The sequence below is a fragment of the Sorex araneus genome, chromosome 3, assembly GCF_027595985.1.
Source record: "Sorex araneus isolate mSorAra2 chromosome 3, mSorAra2.pri, whole genome shotgun sequence".
NCBI classification, from domain to species: Eukaryota; Metazoa; Chordata; class Mammalia; order Eulipotyphla; family Soricidae; genus Sorex; species Sorex araneus.
In genome coordinates, this window is record NC_073304.1 from 170,428,939 (window position 1) to 170,456,847 (window position 27,909).

The following is a 27,909-nucleotide window of genomic DNA, read 5'->3' on the forward strand; positions in this document are numbered from 1 at the left end:
GTAGGGCGCTTGCCTTGCATGCAGTCGACCCAGGTCCGGTCCCCGGCATCCCATCTGGTCCCCCAGCACTGCCAGGAGTAAGATCTGAGTGAAGAGCCAGGAGTAACCCCTGAGCATTGCTGGGTGTGACCCAAAAAGCAAAAAAAAAAAGAGCAAATACTTGGGACTTGGGGGCTGGAACAATAGTACAGCGGATAAGGCATTTGCCTTGCATACGGTCATTCAGGTTCGATTCCCAGCATCCCATATGGTCCCCCAAGCACCACCAGGAATAATTCCTGAGTGCAAAGCCAGGAGTAACCCCTGTGCATCGCTGGGTGTGACGCAAAAAGCAAAAAAGCAAAAAAAAGTAAATACTTGAACTGGGGCTAGAGCACTTGCCTTTGCACAAAGCTGACCAGGGTTCGATCCCCAGCACCCACATATGATCACCTAAGCCTGTCAGGAGTGACCCCTGGGTGCAAAGTCAGGGTCCTTAAGTACTGCCAAGTGTGGGCGAAACAAAAATATTTTTAATAATAAAAATAAAAGTATACAGTTGGACTGGAAAGATAGCTCTGGGGCTGAATGTAGGGTCTGCATGCCGGGCCCAGGCTCGAATCCCAGGCACTGCATTGGTCCCTTCAGGACCACCAGGAGCTCCGCAGGCTGCACGCTTTATCGCATGGGCCCTGAGTTCACAACCCAGCACACCAGGCCCCCTGAGGGTCCCCAGTTTCCAGGGTAACATCGCTGGGCCTGAGCACTGAACTGCCAAGCACAGAGCCCAGTGGCCAGAGCACCAGAGGGAGGGGCTCCACCACCAACCCCCACCCCTTCCCGCTACAAATAAAAGTTTACACTTGCTGATTCCGTGCGGCTGCTGCTGGGCGGGCGGTACGTCCAGTCTATGGTGAGCTTGTCACTGACCGACGCCGTCGACTTGAAGGTGCATCGCAGCTTGATCTTTTCTCCCACGTAACCCCGGACGTGGGCATCCACTTTGATCTCCAAGGAAAGGACCACGTGAGCACCTAATCAGAGAAGCCAAACACTGATGAGGGAGGCACAGGCTGGGGGGGACAGCGAGGTGAGGGAGCAATCCAGAGACACTGATGATTGCTTTTAGATCTCATGACCAACTGCCACCGCAAGGGAGAGCTTCCCGGGCAAGCCCCCGTGGGCAAGGGGTGGGCCTCTGAGTGGACCGCGGGAGGCCTCTGGTCCCTCGGCAGTACTGATACCGCCAGTGTGAAGACTGTGTCGGGACTGTAAAGCCGGGCAGTAGTCACACGGGCAGCATTAAGAGAGTGGCAGCACAGCAGGAAGGATGCTGGCCTTGCACCTGGCCGACATCCCATGTGGTCCCCCAAGTACCTCCAGGAGTAATTCCTGAGTGCAGAGTCAAGGAGGAACCCCTGAGCATCGCTGGGTGTGACCCAAAAAGAAAAAAAAAAAGACTACATCAGGATTGAAAAGCTGGGCACCCCTAAGCTTTCTCAAAAAAACTCTCGTGGGTTGGCACCCTATAGGGTAAAGGTGACGCCACCAAGTCCCCTTCTGGACGCATGCAGGAGCACAATAGTCCACGGTCCAGGGCAGTTCTGCTCAGCCTCTGTCCAGCCCGGCTTCCCTCCTATGCCCTCTTCCTCCCCGGTGGTTGGCCCTCTAGTCTCGTTCTGTGCCCCCTACCCTGGGTATTTATGTCCTCTTGGAATATCCCAGAGGGTCCACCACTGACCACAGCTTCAGAAATGCTGCTGTGAGGGACAGCCCAGCCAAGCACAGCTGTCACCCTGAAAGTGCTTCTGTCTCAACCAGCAGCATAAAGAAGAAAGGAAATGAAACCAGGAATCTTCCCACTGAAAGATATTATGAAACTGTTCCAAATCCCACCCAGTTTCATGTGGTTTTGTTCCTGTCTTAAGGCTGGCAAATGAGGGGCCAGAGAGATAGTACAGTGGATAAGGCACTTCTCTTGCATATGGTTCCATCACTGACACCCATTATGGTCCCCAGCCCTGCCAGGAGTGATGTCTCAGCACAGAGCCAGCAGTAACCCTGAGCTCTGCAGGGTGTAGCCAAGCCACACCCACCTTCCCCTGCACATACACACCAAGCAGGTAAATGAATTACACATCCATGAAACGCAAATCACAGAGAAGGAAACAGAACAATCTAATGTATGAGAAAATGTCAAAATATGAGCTTCAGGGCTAGAGGGATAGCACAGCGGGTAGGGCATTTGCCTTGCACGCGGCCAACCCGGGTTCAATTCCCAGCATCCCATATGGTCCCCTGAGCACTGCCAGGAGTAATTCCTGAGTGCAGAGCCAGGAGGAACCCCTGTTTATCACCGGGTGTGACCCCCCCCCAAAAAAAAAGCTTCTTAACGCTCTCTAGAGACTTCTTTTTCCAAAACCACCTCACCCATCCAACTCCAACTCTCCTCATCTTCCCCCAGATTGCTGGCACTTTCTCTGGACCAGTCCCCCTCCTTTCTGAGAAGAGTGAGCAGAAACGGAGCATCACAGGGAAGGCCACTGGGCAAAGTAAGTCAGGGTTCTGGGTTCCCCTTGCAGGAAGCCATGTATGTTCTTCCCACAGGCCAAAGGTGAGGGGCTGTCGGGAGCTGGCGGTGCTGGGGGGAGAGGCCGGGGCCAACCCCAGCTTGTCATTTGGGATTTCAGCAAATAGCCCTGGGGAGGGTGACAATGACAGCACTGGGGGACATGACGTGATGGGGAATAAATGAGTTCACACCAGGACCCCAGAGAGAAGCTGCCCAGTGCCAAGCCCGGCCCGGCTCTGCCTCTCCCGCCCTGCCCGCCTGCTCACCTTTCCCCGCACACACCGCTGGGAGCCAGTTGTCCTGCCTGCTTTGAATCGCTGACTTGCTCCCTCGGGACAATCTCGTCTGTTCACATTCCTCTGACGAGGAGGGGATGGGACAGGACGAGGAGGAGCCCTGCAGGAATGTGACCTGTCCCCAGGAGGCGGGCGGCTCTGGGCTCAGCTGGGGGCCCTATCTGCCCTGGCCACGCTCAGCCTAGCTTCGCCCCCTTCGCAGGGGCCACGACACCCCGCAGAGCCTTCACCTCTGGGCTGCACACACTCTCGGCGCTGCTCCCCACCCACTGCCCTCACTCAGCTCCGGAAGCCGGGGCGGGACAAACGGACAGGTCCCGGGCATTGTCCCTGAAGCACAAGTGGAGTCCAAGGATTTAGGGTACGGGCTTCAACTTAGACGTAGACCTGAGTTCTTGTCCAACAACTGTCTAGTTGCAGTCTAAATCACAGTTCCCCCATCTGCCCAGGCTTCCGTTCCTCACTTGGCAATGAAAAGAATAACAAGGCCTGGGATCTGACTTATAAAAAAATTTAAAAATATAAAATAAATAAATAAAATATTTCTATGAATGTCTCTCTAGGAGACAGAGCATTTTTGTGATTTGTGGGGGGAGTAGATTCCACCAGAACCACTTATTCAATAGCCCAATACATTCTTCAATAATTTTAATAGTCTCGGGGCTGGAATGATAGTACAGCAGGTAGGGTGTTTGCCTTGCACAGGGCCAACCCTGGTTCGATTCCCAGCATCCCATATGGTTCCCTGAGCACCGCCAGGAGTAATTCCTGAGTGCAGAGCCAGGAGGAACCCCTGTTTATCACCGGGTGTGACCCAAAAAGCAAAATAATAATAACAATAATAATAATTTTAATAGTCTCAGGGCTGGAGTGATAGGACAGGGGGTAGGGTGTTTGCCTTACACGTGACTGACCCGAGTTTGATTCCCAGCATCCCATATGGTCCCCTGAGCATCGCCAGGAGTAATTCCTGAGTGCAGAGCCAGAAGTAACCCCTGTGCATTGCTGGGTGTGATCCAAAAAGCAAAAAAAAAAAAAAAAAAAAATTAATAGTCTCTGGATCATATAACAAAATCTCTTATAGAGAGATAATAAATTCTGGTTACTCTTCAAAAAAAAAAATAACAAGGCCTACTTCCTTGGGTCACTGAGAATTTATAAGACTGAGTAAGATCTGACCCATGATGCTAAAAGCCTAGCACCAGAAACAGACACTCTGCGTAAATGTCGCCCATTATTATGATTATAGCGAACACCACAAACATCCAAATCCTCTGGAAGTCTCTGCTTGGCTAAGGAGCATGACATCTAAATAGTGCCAGCCTTGCCTGGCACTTGCACTCCTCAACCCCCCTGCCCGTCTGTCCCCGCCACTGGCCCAGAATGTCCTGTACTCGTCCTGTATCTGTCTGCTGACAGCGTACCCCATCCCTACCAACCTGGCCTAGACCGTTCCCCCTCCATCACACCACACTTTCAATCTGAGTACAAATGTTCCTCCTACGGGCACCTTCCCCAAATTCCCAGCCAGGCCCCATCACCCTGCCTTCTACATTCCCGGTACACATGGCCAATGGCGCTGTCCGAGTGTGGACCCTACTGACTCACTCCATTCATGCAGGCCATTTCCCGCCCTGGGCGCAGGTGCCATGCAGGGAAACTCAGACAGAAGCCGTTGCTCCAACCTCTGCATGATCTTTCATGCTCTGTGCAGGCAAAACCCCTCCCACAGCAGACGAGTCCCCTCTGCACTGCCCAGCCACATGCCTTCCTCCTTCCGAGCCCTCTCCCAACCTGAAATGCCCCGCATGCTTCCTTACCCCTGCAAGGAAGGTGCCCCCTTCTCTGCTGGGGACAGCCCCGTCCCCACTCTCCTCCCCTAAAGGAGGAGCTCTCCTCTTGGCTCCTGCGCCCACAGAAGTCTCCCCATCCTTCAAAAGGCAAACAAACAAACGCAGCTAGAACAAGGCAGCAGTGATCTCAACGGGCGTCATTTCCCATCACCTCCCACTGCCTCTCTCCTCCCGCTCGAGATGTGAATGTGTGCTTTACTCCTGGGGCTCCCTCCGCCCCGACCTGAGGCTCCCCCACAGTACCTTCTGGACTCTGCTACAACTTCCCAGTTCTTAGAAAGGTCAAATCCGAGGAGTAAAAGCATTGCTGGACTCTTTCCTATCCAGACAGTTCTGGTTCCTTCTCAAAGGACTCCCCGGCCCTGCCTACCCCGAGCTGATAATGACAAGCCCTCACTCCTCCCCTCCTGCTTTAAAACTCCCTTTCTCAAGCTTCTGCTGGGGGCAACCCTCTGAACTTGGCATTCAATGGACTCAAGATGAATCAACTCCCTGTCCTGGAGCTTTAAGCATAGTGGAAGTCGGACGTATTACTCAAGTGACCATCCAGACCAATGGGTCATGGCGAATTCTGGGAAGTCGAAGAGAGCGGCGGTGGGAACTGCAGTTGGTTGGGGTGGGGAGAGAACACATGCCTGAATAAGTCACATCTATGGGGTTCAGGGAAGGGGGAGAAAGCGGGAACTGGAGAGCACCCTAGGGGCGGTGGTCACAGTATCCGAAGGGCTGGAAGTGGCTGGAAGGTGCAGAGCCAGCTGGCCAGTCTGGAGGCAGGCTGACAAAGGTGGGTGACAGGCGGCCAGGAGGACAGCAGGAACCCAACCAGGTGGCGCCTCAGAGATTGGGGCCTCATCCTGAAAACTCGGAATTCATGAAAGACCCTGAAACGTGCACTGAGGGAGGGGCTCTGTGTCCAAGTTTGCCTTTTTAGAAAATCACTCTGGAGAAGACTCTAAGAGGAGTCAAAAGTGTCTGCCAGAGGCAGGCTGGGGGACCGGGTAGGAAACTGGGACACTGTGGTGGGAACTCTAGGTTGGTGAAGGGACAAGTGTTGGAACAATGTATGACTTAAACTCAATTATGAACAACTTTGTAACTGCGTATCTCATAGTGATTCAATTTCTTTTTTATTTTATTTTTAAAAAAGTGAACAGGAGACTATTTAAGAAGCTACCACAATCATCGAGTGAGAAAGGAAGCTTGACTTAAGACAGGGTTGGGGCTCAAAGGTACATGTGCTGTGTATGAGAGCCCCGGGATCAATCCCTGGCACCACATGGTCTCCAGCACCTCTGAGTACAGTTTGGTGGCCCTCAAACACAGCCGGAGTGTGGCCTTGGTGGATCCTACACTACGATGTGGCCACATGACCTTGGTGACCCTGTACTACCATGTGGCCATGTGGCCTTGTGGCTCTGTACCACCCTATGGCCATATGATCTTAGTGACCCTGAGCCACCATGTGGCCACCTGGCCTTGGTGGCTCTGTTCTACCATGCCCAAAGAGCATCACCAGGCCAGAGCAACAAACCCTCAGGAGTGCACATTCAGGCCACATACCACTGGGAGTATCCCTGAGCACAGCTTAGGAGGCCCACTCCCTCCCAGGAAAAAAAAAAAAAGGCAACTGATAACGTCAAATTGGTTGAGGGCAAGGATCAGCAGGCTCTGGCTCCGAGTCAAATCTAGAATAGAATTATCTTTTTGCAAATATAGTTTTATTTGCAAAACAGATGCCCATTCATTTATTTACTGTCGAAGGCTGCTTTTGTGCTATGACAACAGAATCTACATGGCCCATAAGGTCAAAAATATTTACTTTATAACCCTTTACAAAAAAATTGTCAGTCCTGGCTTAGGATCTAGGTTAGACTTTTAAATCAGAATCTCATGAGCGTCATTCCAAGCAACTCTCCACACTGATTGTAGCAGGCGCGCAGACACACACACACACACACACACACACACACACACACACACACACACACACAAATACCCCTATATCTCTAAGGGTGCTCCTTTCTGACCCAGCCCTAAACACTGGTGTTCCTTCAAGTTCTACCCTAAGCCCACGAGTCTTCACTCAGCACACTGTCCACTTTAATGGATAGAGTAATGGCTAGTAGGATAGTGATGCTCCGATCTGTATTACTGGCCATTGCCCGCTGTGAGTGTCCAAATGCTACAGCAGACACCCTTTGGCATCTCACCACTACAGAACCCCAGACTGAGTGCTACAAGCTTGGGTTCCCTGCCAGCCTGATGTTCCTTCCCCTCAATCCCTTCCCCAACAAGGGCCAGATTCTCTGGGGAGCCGCCCTTTCCCACATAACAAGTGAGCTAGGGGGAAGACAAGTCTGTGAGCCAAGGTTCAGGCAGAAAGTAGAAGGTATGAACAGCTGAGATTCCGAAGAGGATAAGAGTCACTTGTCACAGGGACTTTTCCAAGATCAAGGAAGTCAGCAAGTGCACCCTCCCGCAGCCACCCCAGGCCTGAAAGATGTTACCAGAGTTGACCCCAGCACTGAAACAGGGAGGGAGCAGGAAGAAAAGCTCTGAGTCTTCCTCCACCTGCTTGCCCATCAGGGCCTCCCAATAGCCACTCTTCACCGGAAGCCAGAGGAAGGAAGCCCGGGCAAGGTGGGCAAGTCGCCTAAAGAACTGAGAACAAAGCAGGAAAGGAGCCTGGTGAGGGAGGAACAAGCCAAGAATCGCGCGCAATCCCAGTGCTGGCAGGAGACCCAGATTAGCTAAACCAACCGTGACATGCAAGGTGGGCTGGTAAATAATCATTCAAGCACCCCTTGTGTAGGGTCTGAGGCTTCCTGTCTGCAGACCCTGACTCACTGGCTGAGTTCAAGCTAAAGGCAATGTCTTGAAGGTTGGTTTAGCTGAGAAGGGCATCACCGGCTCTGTGACTGAAGCTAAACCAATCAAAACCAGTTTCAGAAAACTCGTCTGCAAACTCCTTTAATCCCTCCTCTCTGTTTGAAATTTTCCTCACTCCCTAACTAAGAACCCTTATCCTGGAGATGAACCATGACCACGTCTCCAGGAAACTGTCCCTGGATCCTTATGGCCAACCAGGGCCACGCCTCCTGCTCCCGTGGTTCCTAGCGCATGGCTCACTTAGTGCTAGATTCTGCAATTATTTATTGACTTGTCTGTCTTCTCCCATAGACCAAAACCTAGTGCACGCTAGGTAATGGATATGGATGCTCAGTAAGTTATTCAATGGAATGAAACCAGCAGTTTCCATCAATCTTCGTTATAAGCATTGAAAGGACAAGTTTCAATACTTACTGAGCCAATTTTGGTTACTGAATTATCATAAGCACATTATCAACAAAACCATCTACCCTAACTTCTTCCTTGTGTATACTGAACTCAGTACTCAAGGTCATAGTTTTGCTCACCAAGTTGTCAATTACTAAAGTCACCTATTCAAAACACAGAATTAGTGAGGTCTTTAATGGATAGCTTCAGACAAATAAAATACACAGATGAACTAAACTAAGCTACACTTCAGACATCAGAAGTCTGGCTCCCTTGGGAAGAGAAGAGATAAAGACTGAAGAGAAACCCAAGGAAGGCTTTAGAGCCCCTGGAATGTTCCAGATCCTGTTTGGGATACTGGTTACCTGGGTATGTAGCTTCTGAAACCTCATTGCACTGAACATGCATAGTATGTGCACTTTTCTCTAACTATATTAAATTGAAATTAGAAATGTTTTAAAATCAATGTTCGAGCTATCACCCTGGCCCCTCAAATCTCAATTTTGTACACTCAATTTTCCAAAATAAAAGACCTTTGACTCATAAAATGGCATACTTAATGGGGGCAAGAGTGATAGTATAGCGGTTAGGGCATTTGCCTTCCACGCAGCTAACCTGGGTTCAGGATTCAATCCCAGGCATTCCATATGGTTCCCTGAGCACCTCCAGACATTGTAACCCCTGAGCATAGCCAGGTGTGACCCAAAAAGAAAAAAAAAAGTGGGGCTGGAGCAATAGCACAGCGGGTAGGGCGTTTGCCTTGCACGCAGTCGACCCAGGTTTGACTCCCAGCATCCCATATGGTCCCCCAAGCACTGCCAGGAGTAATTCCTGAGTGCAGAGCCAGGAGTAACCCCTGAGCATCGCTGGGTGTGACCCAAAAAGCAAAAAAAAAAAAGCATATTTAAACAGAGTAGGAAAAATATGTAATTTTTTAGGTAAATGCCTGCCTTGTTCACAGTCAACTCAGGTTTGATAACCATCATCCTATATGGTCCCCTGTGCACTGCCAGGAGTAACCCCTGAGCACTGGTGGATATGGCCCAAAAGCCAAAAAAAAAAAAAAAGGCCTGGGTCACAGGGTCAGATCCCTATAACTGCATGGTCCCCTGAGCACTGCACCAGGAGCAACTCTAAGCACCACTAGGTGTGACCCTATAACAAACCAAAACCAATAAAGTAAGTAATGGCCAGGGAGACAGCTCAAAGGACTGGAGTAAAGCTTTGCATACTGGAGTTCACCAGATTCGATCCCCAGTGCCAGCCCAGTCTGGGTTCCCCCAGGTGCTAGTTGGGGGACCCCCACCACCATGTTGGGGGAAGCCTCTGGGCCATTGTGCATGCCTTCCTCCAAAAGTAAGAATGCTAGGTTGCCAAATCTATTTCTACTGAAATAAACCATATGCTAGAATAATATTTATGACTTAAGAAGCCCTCAAACTTGTAATTTAACGGATCCCATGTTTAAAGTTAGAAAGGCAAACAGTGGCACTAAACCTAAAAGACTTTAAACAAAGGCCCCCTCACCCCTCACTCCCCAAATGGAGGAACACTGAAGCAACTTGCAAAGGAACACATACTGTACTATGTCATTTATGTGAAATATTCTAAATAGGCACATCCATAGCACTAGAGAGCTGACTGGTGTTTGCCAAGGGCTAGAGGAGGGAAAGAATGGGGAGTGACTGTGAATGGATATGGGGTTGCTCTTCGAGGAGATAAAAATATACTAAGGAGATGGCTCAAAAGGCTGAAATGCATCCTTTGCATACAGGACTCCCAGATTCATTCCCTGCTGCCACATAGGCCATTGATCACTGAGGTAGGAGTAGCCCCTGAGCATTGCTGGGTGTGGCCAAAACTAAAGAAAGAAAAAACTTCTGAACCTGTAGAAATGATCAGACAGACACTCTATGAATATACTAAAACCATTAAATTATAGACTTTAATAGGTAAAGTGTATGGCATGGGAATTATTACCTCAATAAAGCTTTTATTAGTATTATAAACCACAGTGCCTAGAAGAAAAAAAAGGATGCCAGCCACAGAAGCTGACTGGTGGGTGGGAGGGAAACTGGGGACATTGGTGAAGTGAAGGGGAGACTGGTGAAAGGGTTAGTGTTGAGACATTATATGCCTGAAACTCAATATGAGTAACTTTGTAAATCACAATGCCTCAGTAAAAAAAACAAAAAAAAAAGATGATGATGCTGTTTCTTTTTAAGGTAAATGCTAAATTTTTCATCATACAGTCATTTGGTTTGCTAGATTTCATGGACGAATTTCCAAGAATGTGAAATGACATCAAGGTTAAAATCAAAAACACCGTTTCTAGTAGCAACATAGCACGGATGAAGGATCTTTGGCACTTTGCAGCAAAAGTGCAACAACTTTGTACATCAAAACCATAAACATCAACACCAGTGTTGCTATACTAGTAGACTAGAATACAAATTAAAGTTTTAATTGAGTAAAATTCATTTCAGGGTGGGTGGGGGGTAGAGAAACAAGCATTTCTAGTGCATACCTTGCAAGTATGAGGCATTGGGTTTCATTCTAAACTCTGAACCAAAAGAAAAAATCATTTCTAGAATGTTTTTTCACTAAGACACAATTTGAACATTTTGACTGTGCGTGTTAAAGAGAGAGAAAGAGATAAAACTGGGATTCTCTGTAGAGGAAGTAGGTCAGTCTATTCTATTGCAAAAAAAATTCATTGAAAAACTGAATACTTGTGATGACACATTGAACAGGGAGGGCGGAGGGTGTTGTGCTGGCATTATGAATATTAGTCATCAAATACATTATAACACCCCGGCTTTACCTGTTGAAATTTAAAACACCTAAAGTCCTTATGTGACATCCCCTTCAAAAATTCCTATTGCCCACTGGGCAATTTTATGAAGGCAACAATTCATTCTCGGGCCAATTCTGACATGATTCCCCAGAAAGGCACTGACACGCATAAGGGCGTACAATTCAGTAAGGAACTGCATTCGAAAGAATGAGGGTGAAGACTATACTTTCAGGGATCATTTCTACAGATTATTCCTAGAAAAGTTCCTCTGCTCTGCAGAGCACCTAAACCACGGGGAGGAGCCAGCGCATCCTCTCCTAGGCGGGAAGCCGGATCCTGGTGTTGCTTTTGCAACTGCCTTTGTCACTGATGATGGTCCTTCTATTCCCTTGGAAGAGGAAAAGGGTGAGGACGACGGCTGAGTGGTTATGGTAAAAAATAAATAAACAAGGAGGGTGTTAGGGGGGACTAAAAGGCATGCAATTTGAAGATGACATAAAAACCAAAAGTACGCGGATTTTTAAGAAGCGGCCATCGTGTGGCTCTAGAAACTACTTAAGCGATGCCAATTTTCACAGGAGAGGCCCTTTCTTGAATTAAAAAGTTATTAAAACGCTCAAGCAGACGCTTCTTCCCAGGCGTCGTTATTAGCATGAGGTCCCGGCCCATCTTGTGAGTCATTTCATAGGCCCTGCCACCATCTCCCAAAAATAAAAATTCCCCCAGAGCTCTTCTTTCCCAAAGACAAGACTGGGAGATTGCACCCAAGTAACCTGCACGCTAAACCTGTCCTCTGCTAACTAAGGGGGGGAGTGTCCGGAGGGAGCCCCCCAAACTCCAGCACAGTCGACCCCAGCTATTTCCATCACCAAAGCCCAAGCCCCGGGGTCGGGTCACTGGAACCACCACAAATGACCAGCGCAGGTCACGGAAGGTGGTGGGGCAGGAAGGCCCCGCCAGCCCCCCTCAATGGGCGGAAACTGCACCAACCCCAGCTCCCCGGCTCCTTCCCAGAAGCTCGTGGGGGGGTTTCCTGAGGCCCCCCCGCCCCCCGCCCCCGGAACCGGAAAAGCCACCTTCCACCCGAAGCCCCCGACCGGAAGTGGGCAGCACCCGCGGGGCACTCACCGGGGCAGAACAAAACCGCCAGCAGGGGCCAGAGCGCGCAGCCACGGCCTCCAGCCGCTCCGCTCTGCTGCATCCCGACAGCTCTCCGGCGCTCGCACACCTTGTTTACGGCTCCCCGGAACGCCACAGGTAACGCCGGAAGTGACGCAGCCCGGGTTGCCGTAGCGACGCCGAGGTCCTTGCAGAGCCACACCTGGGTTGCCTCCCCGACCCGCATCTGCATCTTTTCCTTGAAAGTGAAGTCGACTGCTGGCTGGTTTGTTTGTTTGTTTGCTTGTTTTTTTGGTTCCCCGGTCTTCCAGAAGTCTTTTTCCTCTTAAAATCTGTTGTTATAAACTTAGGGCTCCTGGGGAATCATTCCGGATCAGAATTACCCACTTTCCTGGAGAATCTGTGCCTGGAGTCTCAGGTTCTTACCTAACTCTCCCGGCATCCTGCGTAGTACCTACGTGAAGTGGGGGTGGGGAGAGGGAGTTAAACTGGTTTGGGGATGGCAGTAGGGCTGGAGAGCCAGCCCAGGAGGGGAAGATGGTCTCCCGAGCACCGAGCACCGCCAGGAGTCATCCCTAGCCCTTCTGGGTGGAGGAGGAGGAGCTGGGGAGGGAGAAAGAGAAGGAATTTTGTGTGCTGGAGTCCTGGCTTTGATCACCAGGTCCCTGGTACTTCAAGCATTGCTGGGTGTAGCCAGCAGGGTGTGGACCAAAAAATCAAAGAGCAAAAAAAAAAAAAAAAAAAAAAAGTGGAGAGGGGGGTGATGTCAACATTGCAGCATATAATAGCCAGGAAGTGGATTTGCATCTTTTGAGGTTAGAAAAGTGAGAATGTTGGGCAATGGATTCATCTATCTTAAGGTTGGAAAAGTGAGAAAGAAACGCTGTCATCAGGTGACAGTGCTTGGAGAGGTGGTATCACATTCTTATGAAACCCTGCTGTCGGCCTGGATCAGCCCATTCTCCTGCAATCTGATTTTAATGACACAGAAGGGAAACAAAGACATACTTCAGCTTGGGGGGAAAAGTCAAGTAGACTATCCGGCTATCTCCTTTACTAGAGAGAAGCCCTGGCAGTTTTATCTGGTAAAAAGTTGGTAACCAAAGGAGAAAGGGGTTGCAGATTTAGTAAAATGAGTCAAGGGAGTCAATTGGATGGTAATGGATGGAAATTAGACTTCTGGGAGCAATCATGGTGGTGTATGCCAATGTTGCTACACTACAGTAACACTACAGTGTACCTGAACAATCTTATAAACCAGTGTTACCTCAGTGAAATTGTGTCAAACAAAAGCAGAAGGTGGTTTCAGGGAGGTAGCTTAAATGGTAGAGTACGTGCCTAGCCTGTGTGAGGCCCGAGTCTAATCCCTATAGCCACCTGACCCTTTAAAGCTTTTCTGGGAGCCTGCCTTATGAGCTGGGGGAGAAGGCAGCTGGGATGGAGAAGGGATCACTAAGTCACTGATGGTTGGAGGGATCGCTTGGGATGGGAGATGTGTGCTGAAAATAAAGGACCAAACATGATGGCCTCTCAGTATCTGTATTGCAAACCATAATGCCCATAAGTAAAGAGAGAATAAGAGGGAAATTGTCTGCCATAGAAGCAGGAGGAAGGGTGGGATGGGGTTGGGGAGGGGTACTGGGGATATTGGTGGTGGAAAATGTGCACTGGTGGGGGGATGGGTGTTTGATCATTGTATGAATGGAACTCAAACATGAAAGCTTTATAACTATCATGGTGATTCAATAAAAATAAATAAAGCATTCCTGGGGTAGCCCACGTGACACCCACCTGTTTAAAAAAAAAATTAAAAAGGTAATATAGGAGTAACAATGGAATAGATGAAACTGTTATCCAAAGCATTATTATCCAAAGCGCTATAAAAATTCTGTGGAGGGGCCGGAGCAATAGCACAGCGGGTAGGGCGTTTGCCTTGCACGCGGCCGATCCGGGTTCGATCCCCGGCATCCCATATGGTCCCCCCAAGCACTGCCAGGAGTAATTCCTGAGTGCAAAGCCAGGAGTAACCCCTGAGCATCGCTGGGTGTGACCCAAAAAGCAAAAAAAAAAAAAAAATTCTGTGGAAATCTGCAAAGTTTTCTTGGTCCAATTGAACTTCATTCTATACATTGACTCCAGGTTGCCTCTAAGAATTAAGTGAAGGTAAAATATTTATCCATCTGTTTTCTGCCGCCTGCTATGTAAAATGTTTGTATATAAGCAAATTATATAATTGACAATTCTTTATTACTAAAATGTATTTACATAAATGTTTAAGGCATAATAAAAAATAAATTACAATACAAAAATCTCTTTAGGAAGAAGACATTGAATAGCAGAGCCATATTAACCCTAGGATATTTAGCCAAGACAGGAGCTACAAGTTTTGCTGGAAAACTACTCTATGAATTTTAAATTACTTTTTCATTACACTTATAGAATCATCAGCTTGAAGAATATCCAGTTATTACAGTGTCAAAACTTGATTCAGGAAAAGAAACATAAATGTAAATTAAAGATAATACAAACCTTAGATTTTGGTTTAGTTCCAAAATTGGATTTTAAAACTTTACTTTTTTAAATAGTATAAAAGGCAGAGATAGGTCAAAGTTACATGGGGAGTATACCAATTGTATGAAAGTCATGGAAAATTATCAAAAATCAGCATATTTAAGGACAGAGAATTGGTTTGAAAATTCCAGTTGGCTGGAAGAAAATAGCATTTTCAAGCCAGTCATATCAGACACTAAGATTTGGGGAGTGACTAAACTTAAGTATTTCTTTCTATAACATCTATTGTAGCCTAAATTCAGAAAGACACAGGGAAACTAGACACTTTTTTTTTTTTTTTCTTTTTGGGTCACACCTGGCGATGCACAGGGGTTACTCCTGGCTCTGCACTCAGGAATTACTCCTGGCGGTGCTCAGGGGACCATATGGGATGCTGGGAATCGAACCCGGGTTGGCCGCATGCAAGGCAAACGCCCTACCCGCTGTGCTATTGCTCCAGCCCCGAAACTAGACACTTTTTAAGAAAATGTTCTTCTTTCCATAGCCTACTTAAAAAGTTTTATTATCTACTAATACTGGAGTGGGGGGTGTGGAATAAAGCCAGCTTTATTGTTAGTTTTGGTTGTTTTTCTTTTGCCCCATACCAAATATTCTCTCTCAAAAATAAGTAAAACAAAAAATAGTTTCTTCCAGTTTTCAGAACTTTTCATAGCTTTGTAAAAAAAAAAAAAGAAACAACAAAACTATCATCACTAAAATGTTGCTTTTCCTCAGCAACCCTAAATTCTTTATGTTGTATATACTGTCTGCATCCTCTGTCTAATTAGTTAATGATTCCAGCCTACAGATGTCAAAACCTCATAGACTTAGCTCAGTTGCTGTTAGTATAAATCATTGGATTGGGGGGAAGGGAGGGAGAGGGAAGGGGAGGTTCCGAGTCGACTAAGCAGTCATTTGCTTTTTAGGAAGGGCTGCATTCTTGGGTTGCTTTTCAGAACTTGACTACACTATTGTAAACTTTGGATCAACTGAGAAGAAGAAAGAAAAAAAAAACCCAACTTATCATCTTGAAAGAACTAAAGTGAGCGGTATCCCAGGATAGCCCGAAAACCGAAACTATCATTGAACCATTTGAATGGAGCCTGCTGTGTTTATCAGTTAAAAGCAGCTGAGAAAAAATCATCTTACATTCTCATTGTGTGAGGAGTGAATAAACACGGCTGCCCTAAAAATCTATTGGGAGTCTATTGGGAGGCCCTCCCAGGTGTGCAGGTGAATCTGGGTTCAATCTCCTGCACCGCCAAATAAATGAAACTAGAAACTAGTATATTAGAGAAAATGACATGACGATGTGGCATTTGTTTTTCCTCATTTGATGCCAGCACGGATGTGTGCAGAAGTCATAATCAAGGAGTGTTCAGGAACAAAAACGTCGTTTCTCGGTAGACAAAAGCTACTGAGCATCTGAGAACCATTTGTGCTCTAAAATGAAATAAAACCTTAGCAACATGCTAGGCTGATTGGGGGTTGTTGTTTAAGTGGGTGTTTGGACGGTGGAGAGCTCCTTGGAAGTCAGGTCACAATGGGAAAAGCCAAAGCAAAGTTTCCATTGACTTCAGCTTCTCCTTGGGCTCTTGTTCTTGGAAATCTTTAGCTTCCTGCAATACAAAAGTTTAAATGAATAACATATTTGGGAAGTATGCAACAGGAGTGCTTGGCATCATAACTCTAAGTAGCTCTTTCTTTTCTCAGACATTTGAGCCATTTTTGGTTTTGTTTTTCTCCCAGGGGAAGGGGCACAGCCAATGATGCTCAGGACTTACTCCTGGTGACCTTGGGGGGGACGATATCAGGAATTAGAGATCAAACTCAGGTAAACTGCATGCAAGGCAAACACCCTTCCTGCTGTACCCGGCCCTTGCATCTTGCTTTCAAGCATCAAGCCACATCCCATCAATACTATCACCATATTTGTGTTTTCCCCCTAATTTAACTGCAAGTTTCCTGGATTCTAGTATTCAGGGTCAGTAGCCTTAATTCCTAGGCCTCTGCCTTTCATAAACAGTACAGCGCACTCAAATACATATATTCTTTTCTCCTCTGTTTTCCCCATATTGCCCCCTCTTTTACTATAATCAAAGTCAAACAAACAGAAAAATAGAGAAAATATGGAATACACAAACCATCACTGAACTGTAAAGCAATGTTTTCCTTACTGGCTATATTTTGGGGGCCTATTTTTAAGGAAAATTACTATGGTTTTACCCTAAATGCTCTAGTCCTTATTTGAAAGATGGGGACATTTTTCTATGTTACCAGATTACCTTTATTGTACCTAATAAAAGGGAACAGTTCCCTAATACTATCTGTAAAATTGCACATGTCAGACTTTAAATTGTACCCCCAAATCCTTTTACTGGATTGTACTAGAAAGTTTGTTCAAATTAGTATCCACAGAGTGATCACATATTACATTTGATTCTATTTCCTTGCCTTTTTTTTTTCATCAAAAATGCACCCATCTTTTATTTTCCATGACCCTGATTTGCTAGAGAATCTTACTTTTGTTTTTGAAAAAGCTGGAGGTCAAATCTAGGGCCTCACACATGCAAGGCATGTGCTCTCTCCCATCTGCTTGATTTTAAAGAGACAATTGTCCTCAATAAAATCTCCCTCACACACCAGATTTGTTTTTCTAGGTTTACAATAGATTCATTTTTCCCCATATTTTATTTTTTAAATCCTCGAGGTCTTGAACCAGAACTCTATGCTATAAGAATGGATTCTTTGCAATTTAATGAAAGTGGGTCTACTTTGGAGAACAGAGATCTTCATCATAAGAAAATCATCCTATATTTTAAGCCTCATGAACCATAAAAATGGAAAAACAAAGGTATATGCTCCCAAAATTGGGTTTTGGGAGCATATACCTAAATGAGAGGAGCTGAAATCAATTCCAAATAGAACAAAAGTTCTATCAAAATCAGGAACTTCTAGTAAGTTTGTTCTCTTAATACCATGGTCACCTTAGAACAAAACAAGTTAGCGATGGAGCTCAGTGGTTGAATGCATACAGTGCATGTAGGGAGGTCCCAGTTTAGGGGTTACAAGGTTAAGGTGTTTGTTTACCATGTGGCAAAACCTAGTTTGGTTCCAGGCACCATATCACTAGGAGTGATCTGAGCTCTGAGCCAGAAGTAGGCCCTGAGCACTGTGGGGTATGGACCAATTCCTTACCCTGCAAAAAACCCAAAATATTAATCTGCTGGTGCTAAGTATAACCCTAGAGCCTCAACTAATCTTAGGATTTATGGCTCTGTAATCCTAAAACACCTGCCAAGGAGAAGCCACCAGAACACTAACAGATTTTTCTCTCCATGCCTCTGCAGTTCTGACTTTTGTCACAGGACATGCCACCTGGAATACAGAGCACCAACACTCAGAGGACCCTGGGAAACCCACATTAGGGGGAAGCCGGGCAAGCTAAGCAGAGAAATCAGTTGTGAAGCTTACCCCTTAAGCATGTTAGTCCGTATCTTCTAAATAAATCGAGACCTTCTTTTCTTGGTTGAGCTTCTCTTCTTCTTTTCTGTAACAGAGACACAGAAACTGAAGTCAGGTAAATAAAACCAGAAGACTGGGGTGCAGCGAGGGGTAACGCCTGCAAAGCTTCAGGAGGTTTTCCTCCTTCACTTGGGAAGAATTCAGTGCAGCTGGGAGCAGATCCAAACTCACTGGGAGCTGAACCACGGGTCCGCTTTATGTCTCCAGAAACACTCATGTCTCCACGTGAGCCTGTGCCTTCTGAACCTCATTTGAGAACCCCCGTGATTTAAGGCAGCATCTCTCTCTTACCACGAACAGCCTCCCTCTAGTCCTATGCCTTATTCAAAAGTTCTGTGTTGACCTAGAAGTCATCTTTATTGCTTAGATGCTATCTGAAGCAGAATCACAGAGTTGCGTTCATTAGGCTCTAAAATCATCGGGGTTGGAGCCAGAGTGATAACTTCAGTGGGTAGGATGTTTACCTGGCTCGCAGCCAAGCTCAGCACCCCATATGGTCCCCGGAGCCTGCCAGGAGTGATACCAAAACCAAAAAATAAATAAAATCAGCGGGGTTCTTCAGCAAACGTTTCTTGAGGATAAGAAGGCTCTGGCACAGGCACACACTGTCATGATGTAGGACTTCGACTGGGGGTCTCAGATAGGGCTCAGAGCTCAAGCAATAGAATTAGGAATCAATGTGACTCATTAAAATAAAAAATGTGGAGGTTGGAGATATCATTCAACAGGTAAGATGCTTGCCTTGCATGCAGTCGATCCAAGTTCGATCCCTGGCACCCCATCTATTATGGTCCCCCAACCCCTGCCAGAAATGATCTCTGAGCACCACTGGGTATGGCCCAAAACACAAATAAATAATACAAAATAAATATAAAGCGGTGCAGTTATTATTTTTTTTTAAATTCTGGCAATTCCTCAAAGAGCTAACCATAGAGGTCAGGAAGCCAAATATGAGCCCCAATTAATGTTTTTTTACCCCTCTTTGGCAGAGCACAGGTATGCTTTATATGCAGGAGGCCTGGATGATTTGGTCCCCTGAGTTCTACTGGGAGTGAGCCTCAAGTATCATTAGGTGTGATCCAAAATCCAAAACAAAATAAAAATAAAACAAAAGCTAAACATAGTTACCTATACCACTCCTAGATATATGCCCAGAAGATTGAAAATATGTCTACAACAAACTTAAAGATGAATGTCAAGTGCTAAAATGATAGCACAGCAGGTAGGGCGTTTGCCTTGCACGCGGCTGGCCCGGGTTCGATCCCCAGCAGCCCATATGGTCCCCTGAGCACCGCCAGGAGTAATTCCTGAGTGCATAAACCAGGAATAACCCCTGTGCATCGACGGCTGTGACCCAAAAAGCAAAAAAAAAAAAAAAAAAAAAAAAAAGAATGTATATAGCTGTTCTACTCAACTAAAAATTGAGAAAAGCCTGAATGACTATTAATTGATAAACAAAATGTGGCATATATCTCCAAGCAGTCATGGAAAGGAATTATCGCATGCTCTATAACATGGATAAACTTTGATAACATTATATTAAACCTAAGAAGTCAGATAATAAAGGCCACATGTGCTAAAGGCATAGCAATACTACCCGTCTTCCAAGTGTGAGGCCCTGGATCTCCCACACTAGCCCCTCCCCTCCAACCCTCCGTGCACAAAAGCTAGAAGATTCCATTTCCAGGAAATATTCAGATTATTGTCAAGTAGATGGGAAGTGAAGGTTTGTGTACCCTTTGGGGATGTGAAGAAAAGTTTCTGAAATTAGTAGTGATGGTTAACAATGTGTGAATATTGAAGGGAATTAATATAAAACTCTATAGGAAAGGTAGCCAAGCACCTTCCATCAGCACAGTCCTGATACAGCATGGCCCAGTGGCTCCTACAGTTGCATGTCTAACATCATCAGTAAGGAGGCCCACCTTAGAATGCCGACTAGTCCAGCCTTTCTGGAAAACAATATGGACAGTCCTTCAAAAACTAGAAATTGAGCTTCCGTATGACCCCGAATACCACTTCTGGGAATATATCCCGAGGATGCAAAAAAGCACAGTAGAAATGACATCTGTACCTATATGTGCATTGCAGCCCTGTTCACAATAGCCAAAATCTGGAAACAACCCAAGTGCCCTAGAACAGTTGACTGGTTAAAGAAACTTTGGTACATCTACACAGTGGAATACTATGCAGCTTTTAGGAGAGATGAAGTCATGAAATTTGCCTATAAGTGGATAGACATGGAGAGTATCATGCTAAGTGAAATGAGTCAGAAAAGAGAGAGACAGACATAGAAGGACTGCACTCATTGTGGAGTATAGAATAACATCACATGAGGCTGATACCAAAGGACAGTAGATACAAGGGCCAGGAGGATTGCCCCATAGCTGGAAGACTGCTTCATGAGCGGAAGGGAGAAGGCAGATGGAAGAGAGAAGGGATCACTAAGAAAATGATGGCTGGAGGAATCAGTCGGGATGGGAGATGTGTGCCGAAATTAGATAATGAACCAAACATGATGACCTCTCAGTGTCTGTGTTACCAGCCATGATGCCCAAAAATAGAGTATGGGGAATATTGTCTGCCATGGAGGCAGGGGGAGGGTGGAATGGGGGTTATACTGGGGATATTGGTGGTGGAGAATGTGCACTGGTGGAGGGGTGGGTGTTTGATCATTGTGTGATTGTAACCCAAACATGAAATCTTGTAACTATCTCATAGTGATTCAGTAAAATTTAAAAAGAAAGAAAGAAGGAAAGAAAGAAAGAAAGAAAGAAAGAAAGAAAGAAAGAAAGAAAGAAAGAAAGAAAGAAAGAAAGAAAGAAAGAAAGAAAGAAAGAAAGAAAGAAAGAAAGAAAAAGGAGGCTCACCTCAGCAAAAATTTACATAGCAGATTTTGTTGGTTTTGGGGCCACACCCAGAGATGCTCAGGTCTTACTCCTGGCCTATATGGGATGCTGGGGATCAAACCTGGCTTGGCCATATGCAAGGCAAGCACCCTTCCCACTGTACAATGACTCCAGCAGACTGTTTGTTGGCTGGTGGGGGCGGGGCTGGGGGATGGAGCACACCTACCTGTGATCAAGGCTGACTCCTGACTCTGTGCTCAGGAGACCCTCAGTGGTGCTGGGGTGAAACCAGGGTGGGCTACGTGCAAGAGATTTGCCCTACCTGCTGTACTATCTCTCTGGCTGTACTCGGCAGATTCTTATCACACCAAATCCTAGTTAGTCTAGAATCCTACAATACAATCTCATGTGAAATGAAGAAACCTTTTATAGTTACTCATTCACACCCTTATTTTTTCAGTTCCCACCCATGGAGTTTGAATTCTTTGGTACAAAATCTAGTCTTAGGGAAGGGCATGAGTTCTTGGGTCACATGGCCAAACTCCAACGGCCAGCCCGATGGAGCCAGCTTCCTCCCCAGAGCGGCACAGGCCCCGCCTTACGATTTGATCTCCACCACTTGATGAGCTCTCTTGGCCCATCGCTTTTTCCGGAAGTGCTGGAAGAGGGCCACTGCAATGACCACTATGATCATCAGTGCACTGGCGCAGCCGATCACGAGAGCCAGGAAGTAAATCTCAGAGAAGCGTACTGTGAGGAGAAAAAGATCCCAATTAGATGGAACCCAAAGACAGAAGGATCAAATCTACGTCATCAACTGGCATCTTCCTTTCCCCTACTATCTTTCCAGTAGTGGTTGGAAAACCAGCCAAACTGGAGAGATCCTCAAGCAGTGATCTTCAGAGTTGCCCCAACCATACTAGGACTGGAGAGCTTTGAAATGCAAATTATTTGGCCCTACCCAGATCTTCTGAATTGCGGGTGGAGCCCAGAAATCTGTTTTAACATGTCCTCCAGCTGATTCTGATGAATGCTAAAAATGTATACAACTTTGGGGCAGTAGAACAGAGTGGGACAAAGTTTTTGCTCCACTCCAACGGCCTTCAAATCCTTCACACAAACTCTTTCTCCACGATTGGCTGTCACCTCTGTTTAGTCAGCCACTTAGGCAAATGTATTAAAGGTACAACCCAGCACTTCATGGATATACAAAGCAAAAAAAAAAAAAAAAAAAAAAGCACCTTTAAGGAACACTTGTCCACTGGGAAGTGAATGATGAGGTACAGTCAGCTGCTTACTCATACAAGTCCCTAAACCAGTCTGGGACGCCTGCCCAGAACTCCTGTCATTTGTTTTCTTGTCTGACTTCAATTTGAATAAACCCTCAGAACCCAGAATAGAGTTCTTTAACTTGTGGCTAGCTGCAAATCCCCAACATTCACACCCGTCTGTGTGTGTGTGTGTGTGTGTGTGTGTGTGTGTGTGTCCTAAGCACACATAACCAGCGGATAGCAGGCCACCGCTCTCGTTAAAGTATGTTTAAGAACCTCTGGGTCCGGAGCCTGAGCCTTGCACACACAGCCCACCCAGGTTCCATCTCCAGCATCCCACCTGGTTCCCCAAGCACTGCCAGGAGTAATTCCTAAGTGCAGGGCTAGGGGTAAATCCTGAATATCACCAGGTATCGCCCCACACCATACCTGGGGGAAAAAAAGGAAGAACCTCTGGGTCCAATCTGTTCATTGTGCAGGGGGAAAAACAGCCAACGGGGCCAGAGAGATAGTACAGCAGATAGGGAGTTTGCCTTGCACGCTGCTGACTGGGGTTCGATCCCCTGTATCCCTTAAGATTCCCCCAAGCACCACCAGGAATAGTTCCAAAGTGTAGAGACAAAAGTAACCCCTGAGCAGTGCTGAGTGTAACCCCAAAACAAACAAACAAAAATAAACTGAACTCCAAAGACTTCCCATGGCTTCAGTCCAATTTAAATGACTTCTCCCATGGCCACACAGCTCCACACAGCTATTTGGCTGGGGCCTTGAGGATGGTACTTGAAGGACGGCAATCACAGCACCCCACATGATACACCAAAATACCAACTTCGTGTGTGACTGGGGTGGGGATTACGTCAACCTCCATTTCCTCCATGGGTCAAGTAGAGAGAACAATATCCATTTCTTGGGTTCTATTATTTGGTGAGGTGGTCCCAAGCAATGCTCAGTGACCAGGCGGCGGGGGGGGCGGGGGTACTCCTGGATTCAGGACTGAGGACCTCCAGGGCTGTACCCAGTGGCTGTGCTGGACATTAAAACCCTGGGCTCGGGGCTGGAGTGATAGCACAGCGGGTATGGCGTTTGCCTTGCACACGGCCGACCCAAGTTCAATATCCAGCATCCCATATGGTCCCCCAAGCACTGCCAGGAGTAACTCCTGAGTATCGCTGAATGTGACCCAAAAAGAAAAAACAAAACAATAAACCCTGGGCTCTTGCAAGAAAAGCACATGCTCCAGTCCTTCGTGAGCTGTCTCCTGGGCCTGGTTGTGAAGAATTAATGAGAATATCCCATATTGTCCCCCGGGCACCACCAGGAGTAATTCTTGAGTGTAAATCCAGGAGTAACCCTTGTGCATCACCGGGTGTGACCCAAAAAAAGAATAAAAAAATAAAATGACAGCATTGCTGGACACTTTGGACAGTGGTGGCTAACACCCGCTCAGCATCTGTGAATTAAAGAACCAACAGACCAATTTAAAGCCACCCAGCAGAGCTGCTTTCTCTTTCTTGCATGAACTCAATGGCCATTTTTTTTGGGGGGGACCATATGGGATGCTGGGAATCGAACCCGGGTCGGCCACGTGCAAGGCAAACGCCCTACCCGCTGTGCTATCGCTCCAGCCCCTCAATGGCCATTTTTGTACCAGATTCCCTGAGTCCCTTTGCTTTCTTGCAATTTCTTTCCAAAGCCAGGCAAAACCTTTCTCCGTCAACCCCAGGCTTTCTTCGTCTCCTCTAGAGCTCTGAGAGCCCAAGAGTCAATCTTGCCCAGTCTCTGACAGCCCTCAAAGAATGCCCCCTCTCCTTCCGACAAGCACTCCCACTTCCCTGGACCACTGGCCCCTGGCATACCGGTTTGCACAACGCTGAGCTGGATCTCCCCGATCAGCCCGTCCACATCCGGTGGGTTCTTCACCTGGCAGGTGTATGTCCCATTGTCATCAAACTGTAGCTTCCAGAGAATGATGGAGGCATCATTCCGCTCCGGGTTCCCGTCCCAAACAACCCGGTCCTTGAAACGTCCAGCCGTGGGTCTATAGGGGCCCACATGGAAGTAGAAAACCTAGAAAGGAGACTCAAATAAAGACCGGCTGTAGCAGGACCAGAGTGGGGGTGGCAGGAGGGAGAAGGCTGAGGGGCGCTATCCTAGCGCAGGATGTAATGTTAGGACATTGTATGTACAAAGTATTGTACGCACAATAGTTTTTACAATACTATCATTAACAGTACTGTAAATCACCGTGCCAAACATAATATATTTTTTAATTGTAATATTTTTTATCTAAAGGGAAGGGGTGTCAGAGGAATGGGTAGAAGGTTCTTTTGTGGTAGAAGAATATGAAAATTTCAGTGGTGGGTTTGGTGTATCTTAGACACATATTGTGGTATAAAGATATAATCCTGATATCCAATAGTATTGTTAGCCAATGATATATTTTTTAAAAAAACACAGGCTTATGCCTTTCTGAAAAGATCAACATTTCTAAATTTGTTATTTATACCATGAAAACTTCCAAAGAGTATTTAAGGCAATTTATAAAACAAATCATGTGTACTATAAACATTACATAAATAATATTATTTAAAATTAATACAAACTGGAGCAATAGCACAGCGGGTAGGGCATTTGCCTTGCATGCGGGCAACCTGGGTTCAACAATTCCATCCCTCTCGGAGAGCCCAGCAAGCTACCACGAGTATCCCACCCGTACAGCAGAGCCTGGCAAGCTCCCCGTGGCATATTCGATATGCCAAAAACAGTAACAACAAGTCTCACAATGGAGATGTTACTGGTGCCTGCTCGAGCAAATCAATGAACAATGGGACAACAGTGCTACAGTGCTAAAATTAATACAAAAATGTAAAATAATACGATTTGTAATTGGGATAGGGAGATAGTATAAAGGGTAGGGAGTTTGCCTTGCATGTGCCTGACCAGGTTTGATCCCCAGGACCCCATATGGTCCCTGAGCCCCTCCAGGAGTAATCCCTGAGTGCAGAGGCAGGAGTAAACCCTGAGCACTGCTGGGTGTGCCCCCCCCCAAAAAAAAAACCAAAGCATTCAGTACCAGAGCAAGGAGACTGTGAAGCGGGGGACACCACAGGGCTAATGCCCCGTCTATAGCTCTCTCACAAGAATCTCTTTTTTCTCCCTCCACTGGCCCCTCATTTCTGCCTCTCCTCCCCACAAACAAGCTTCCTGCAACAAGACCCTGTGCTTGTTGTTAAGAAAAAGAACACAGGAAGGACCAGGAGAGCCATGCCAGCTTGTCTCCCAAACCAAGGGTCCCCAGAAAATGATGATAGTGGGCTTACAAACTGCTCAGGGCCCCCATCTTGAGGACGGAAATTCCAGGTCACGGTCAGAGCGTCTCCCACTGGGGCAAAGCTGGAGAAAGTGCATTTTAGCCGCAGATCTGTCCCGTTGACAGCCTCCAACACCCGAGAGGTATAAATCTCCACCGCCGCCACTGGCCACAGAGCTGCCACAGAGGAGAGGAAAAGAAAGGTTAGCAGGTGAGGCACCCCAGGACTCGTACAGGAGGGCTGGGTGGGGGCAGATGCTGGAAGAATCGGAGTCCCACTCTAAACTCCCTCACCCAGTCTGCCTACTCGGACTGAAAGCGCCCCTGTATGCCCACAAAACATCTCAAAATACCACCTAGGACCCGGGTTGGGCTCCAGCACCAATGCACATTCCTGACATGCGTGGGGTCCGAGTTTGATACCAAGAGCAAAGACATAAGTTACTTAAACGTTTTTCAAATCCCACACAGCCTTCTTGGTGCTTAGCTTGGTCACAGACACTCAAAAACTCCTGGCTTCAACACCGGTACCAAGTGGGGCTGGAGAGATAGTAGCATGAGTAGGAGGCTGGCCTGGCTCACGTACCACCCAGGTTCCATCCCAGCATCAGGGGAGCACCCCCGGTCATCCCTGAGCACAGAGCCACGTGTCAGCCCTAACCACCACGAGCAGCGGCCCCAAGACAAAAACTGGTAACAGGACCAGAGAGACAGTAGGGGGCTTACGGGACTGGTCTCCCACACATGTCACCAACCCAGGTTCAATCCCTAGCATCACGTTTGGTCCCCGAACCATAGTATTGGGTGCCCCCAAGCATCCCTCATTCCCACCCTCCATTTACATGTTACGTGTTACATTTACATGTTACATTTACAGTTACATGTTACACAGTAACAATCTACAAGCAGCAAACCAAAACGAAAAACGTTTTCAAAACCAATCCTAAGATGAACGAAACGTGTTCAAATGGAGTCTCGCAGTATATATGGTATAGACGATGAACCAAACGTGTTCAAACGAGCCTTGCTGTATATACCGGTATCTAATGGCCCCAGAGCAGGCCGGCCAGTTTTCAGAAAGGATCTCTTTCCTTTATCTTCTGCAAAAACTGAATAGCTCTGGCTCGCTTGCCCCACGTCCCCTTTATGTGGTAGAAATCGCGGCAGTTTCTACCCCGATTTGACTAGAAGGAGCGGTGCGCGTTGGGGAGTTTCGGACGCCGAGAGGGTCTCTCTCTCTGTCTCTCTCTTTAATCATCTTGGTTCCATACACCCACCTCCCTGTGCCAGGATCCCCCCAGATCCCAGACACAGTCCTGCCTGCAGCAGGAGATACTCAGAGTAGCCAAGAATAACCGAGAAAAAGAAAAGAAAGAAAAAGGGAGGAAAAAAGGATTGTAAACTGAGCCCGAGCAACCCGCGCGCGCGCCTACCTCGAACACCTAAACCTGTTTGACCGAAAGCCAGGGCCGGTCCCGAAGCCAAAGGAACGGGGCAGTGAATAAAGGAAAGCCCGAAGCAGCGCCGCTGGGGTCCCGGCCCCCCCGGCCCCCCGAAACCAACCCTCCGGGGTCCCGGGGCAGGGGAGGAGGACGCGCCGGTTCTTACCTGCGAGCTGCAGGGCCAGGAGGAGCAGCGCCGCGCGCGCGGGGCTCGAGCCATACATGAGGGCAGCCCGGAGCCCCGGAGCCCAGGGACAGTGGAGGCTGCGACAGCCCGCCGACGCCACTGCGGGTAGAGGGGAGCAAGGGCGTTTGCCCCGCGAGGACTCGGGCCCTCACCTTTGGGAATCCTCAGCGCCCCAGCCCGTGACTCATCCCGGCGCACTCAGCACTCGTGGAAGGTGGGGCCTCCGCTCCCAGCTCCCCTCCTTCCTCCTGTCCCTCCCGCCCTCGCCCCGCCGGGCAGGTCCGCCCAAAGTCCCAAACTGCAAACGCGCTCCCGAGCCACCGAGTGCGCCGGGGCCGTGACTGCGACCCGGCCGGGAAGTGGGAGCGGCCAGGACGGCCCCCGGCGCCCGTGGCGGTGCCCACACGCGCTTCCAGCAGGCCCGGAAAGTGTATGTCGAAAATGCCTTGCGGGGATTCCACTGCCCCCGGGCCGGACTGAATTCCAGTCCCCGCCCCACGACTACCTGCTGTCCTGCTGCTCACACCCCACCCGGAGCTCAAAGGATCCCGGCGCCTTGACTAGCAGACCCTCCTACACTGAAGGGGTAGACCCGCAGACCCACCTCCACCAAACAAATCTCAACAGTGTTTTAAAAGCCCGAGCGTTGGAGACCTCAGCCCAGCTCCCCTGGCACAGTTTCCCGGCCGCTGAGGTCCTAACCCATCCCCCACTGCCCTGAATCTTTCCCATCAGGTTTGGGGGAAATCCTAAGCACCAGCACCCAGAGGAGGTAAGTCATTCGTTCAGTTACACAGCACCAGCTCAGAATGCGGAGACTTTTCTTGACTCTTAAATCTCGTGTTCTTTCCACAAAGCTCAGTTTCATCTGGTATCTTTGGAG

General features: G+C 47.6%; 2 protein-coding genes, 1 long non-coding RNA gene and 1 other non-coding gene across 6 annotated transcripts in view; 2 read left to right on the forward strand and 2 right to left on the reverse strand.

The window, feature by feature from the left end:
- The window catches only part of MPZL3 (myelin protein zero like 3), a 25,820-nt gene extending 13,518 nt beyond the window's left edge, over window positions 1-12,302 (reverse strand). Inside the window, exons 1-2 of one of the 2 annotated variants that reach the window (XM_055133250.1) lie at window positions 11,902-12,302; window positions 841-1,013 (exon numbers count right to left, since the gene is read on the reverse strand). In XM_055133250.1, the coding sequence (XP_054989225.1) occupies window positions 841-1,013; window positions 11,902-12,124 (396 nt within the window). In that variant the 5' untranslated portion in view covers window positions 12,125-12,302. The remainder of the gene's footprint in view (window positions 1-840; window positions 1,014-11,901) is intronic. The other variant, XM_055133251.1, reaches the window with a different exon arrangement.
- On the forward strand, window positions 10,990-11,200 carry LOC129403749 (small nucleolar RNA U3). The gene has a single exon (XR_008629427.1). It is a non-coding gene; the product is annotated as a small nucleolar RNA U3 (small nucleolar RNA).
- Window positions 12,068-18,870, forward strand: LOC129403635 (uncharacterized). Its single transcript, XR_008629344.1, has 3 exons — window positions 12,068-12,157; window positions 16,192-16,276; window positions 17,793-18,870. It is a non-coding gene; the product is annotated as an uncharacterized LOC129403635 (long non-coding RNA).
- On the reverse strand, window positions 14,922-27,726 carry MPZL2 (myelin protein zero like 2). Of its 2 annotated transcripts, XM_055133254.1 has the most exons (7): window positions 27,631-27,726; window positions 27,006-27,125; window positions 25,408-25,574; window positions 23,944-24,154; window positions 21,419-21,566; window positions 17,917-17,992; window positions 14,922-16,061 (listed from the first exon to the last, which is right to left on the reverse strand). In XM_055133254.1, exons 2-6 carry the CDS (start codon window positions 27,061-27,063, stop codon window positions 17,929-17,931), a joined length of 648 nt encoding a protein of 215 aa, XP_054989229.1. In that variant the 5' UTR covers window positions 27,064-27,125; window positions 27,631-27,726; the 3' UTR covers window positions 14,922-16,061; window positions 17,917-17,928. The 2 variants fall into 2 exon arrangements, with proteins under 2 accessions (XP_054989229.1, XP_004604780.1); XM_004604723.2 differs by lacking the exon at window positions 27,631-27,726 and having other exon boundaries at window positions 27,006-27,253.
- Window positions 27,727-27,909: the final 183 nt, after the last annotated feature.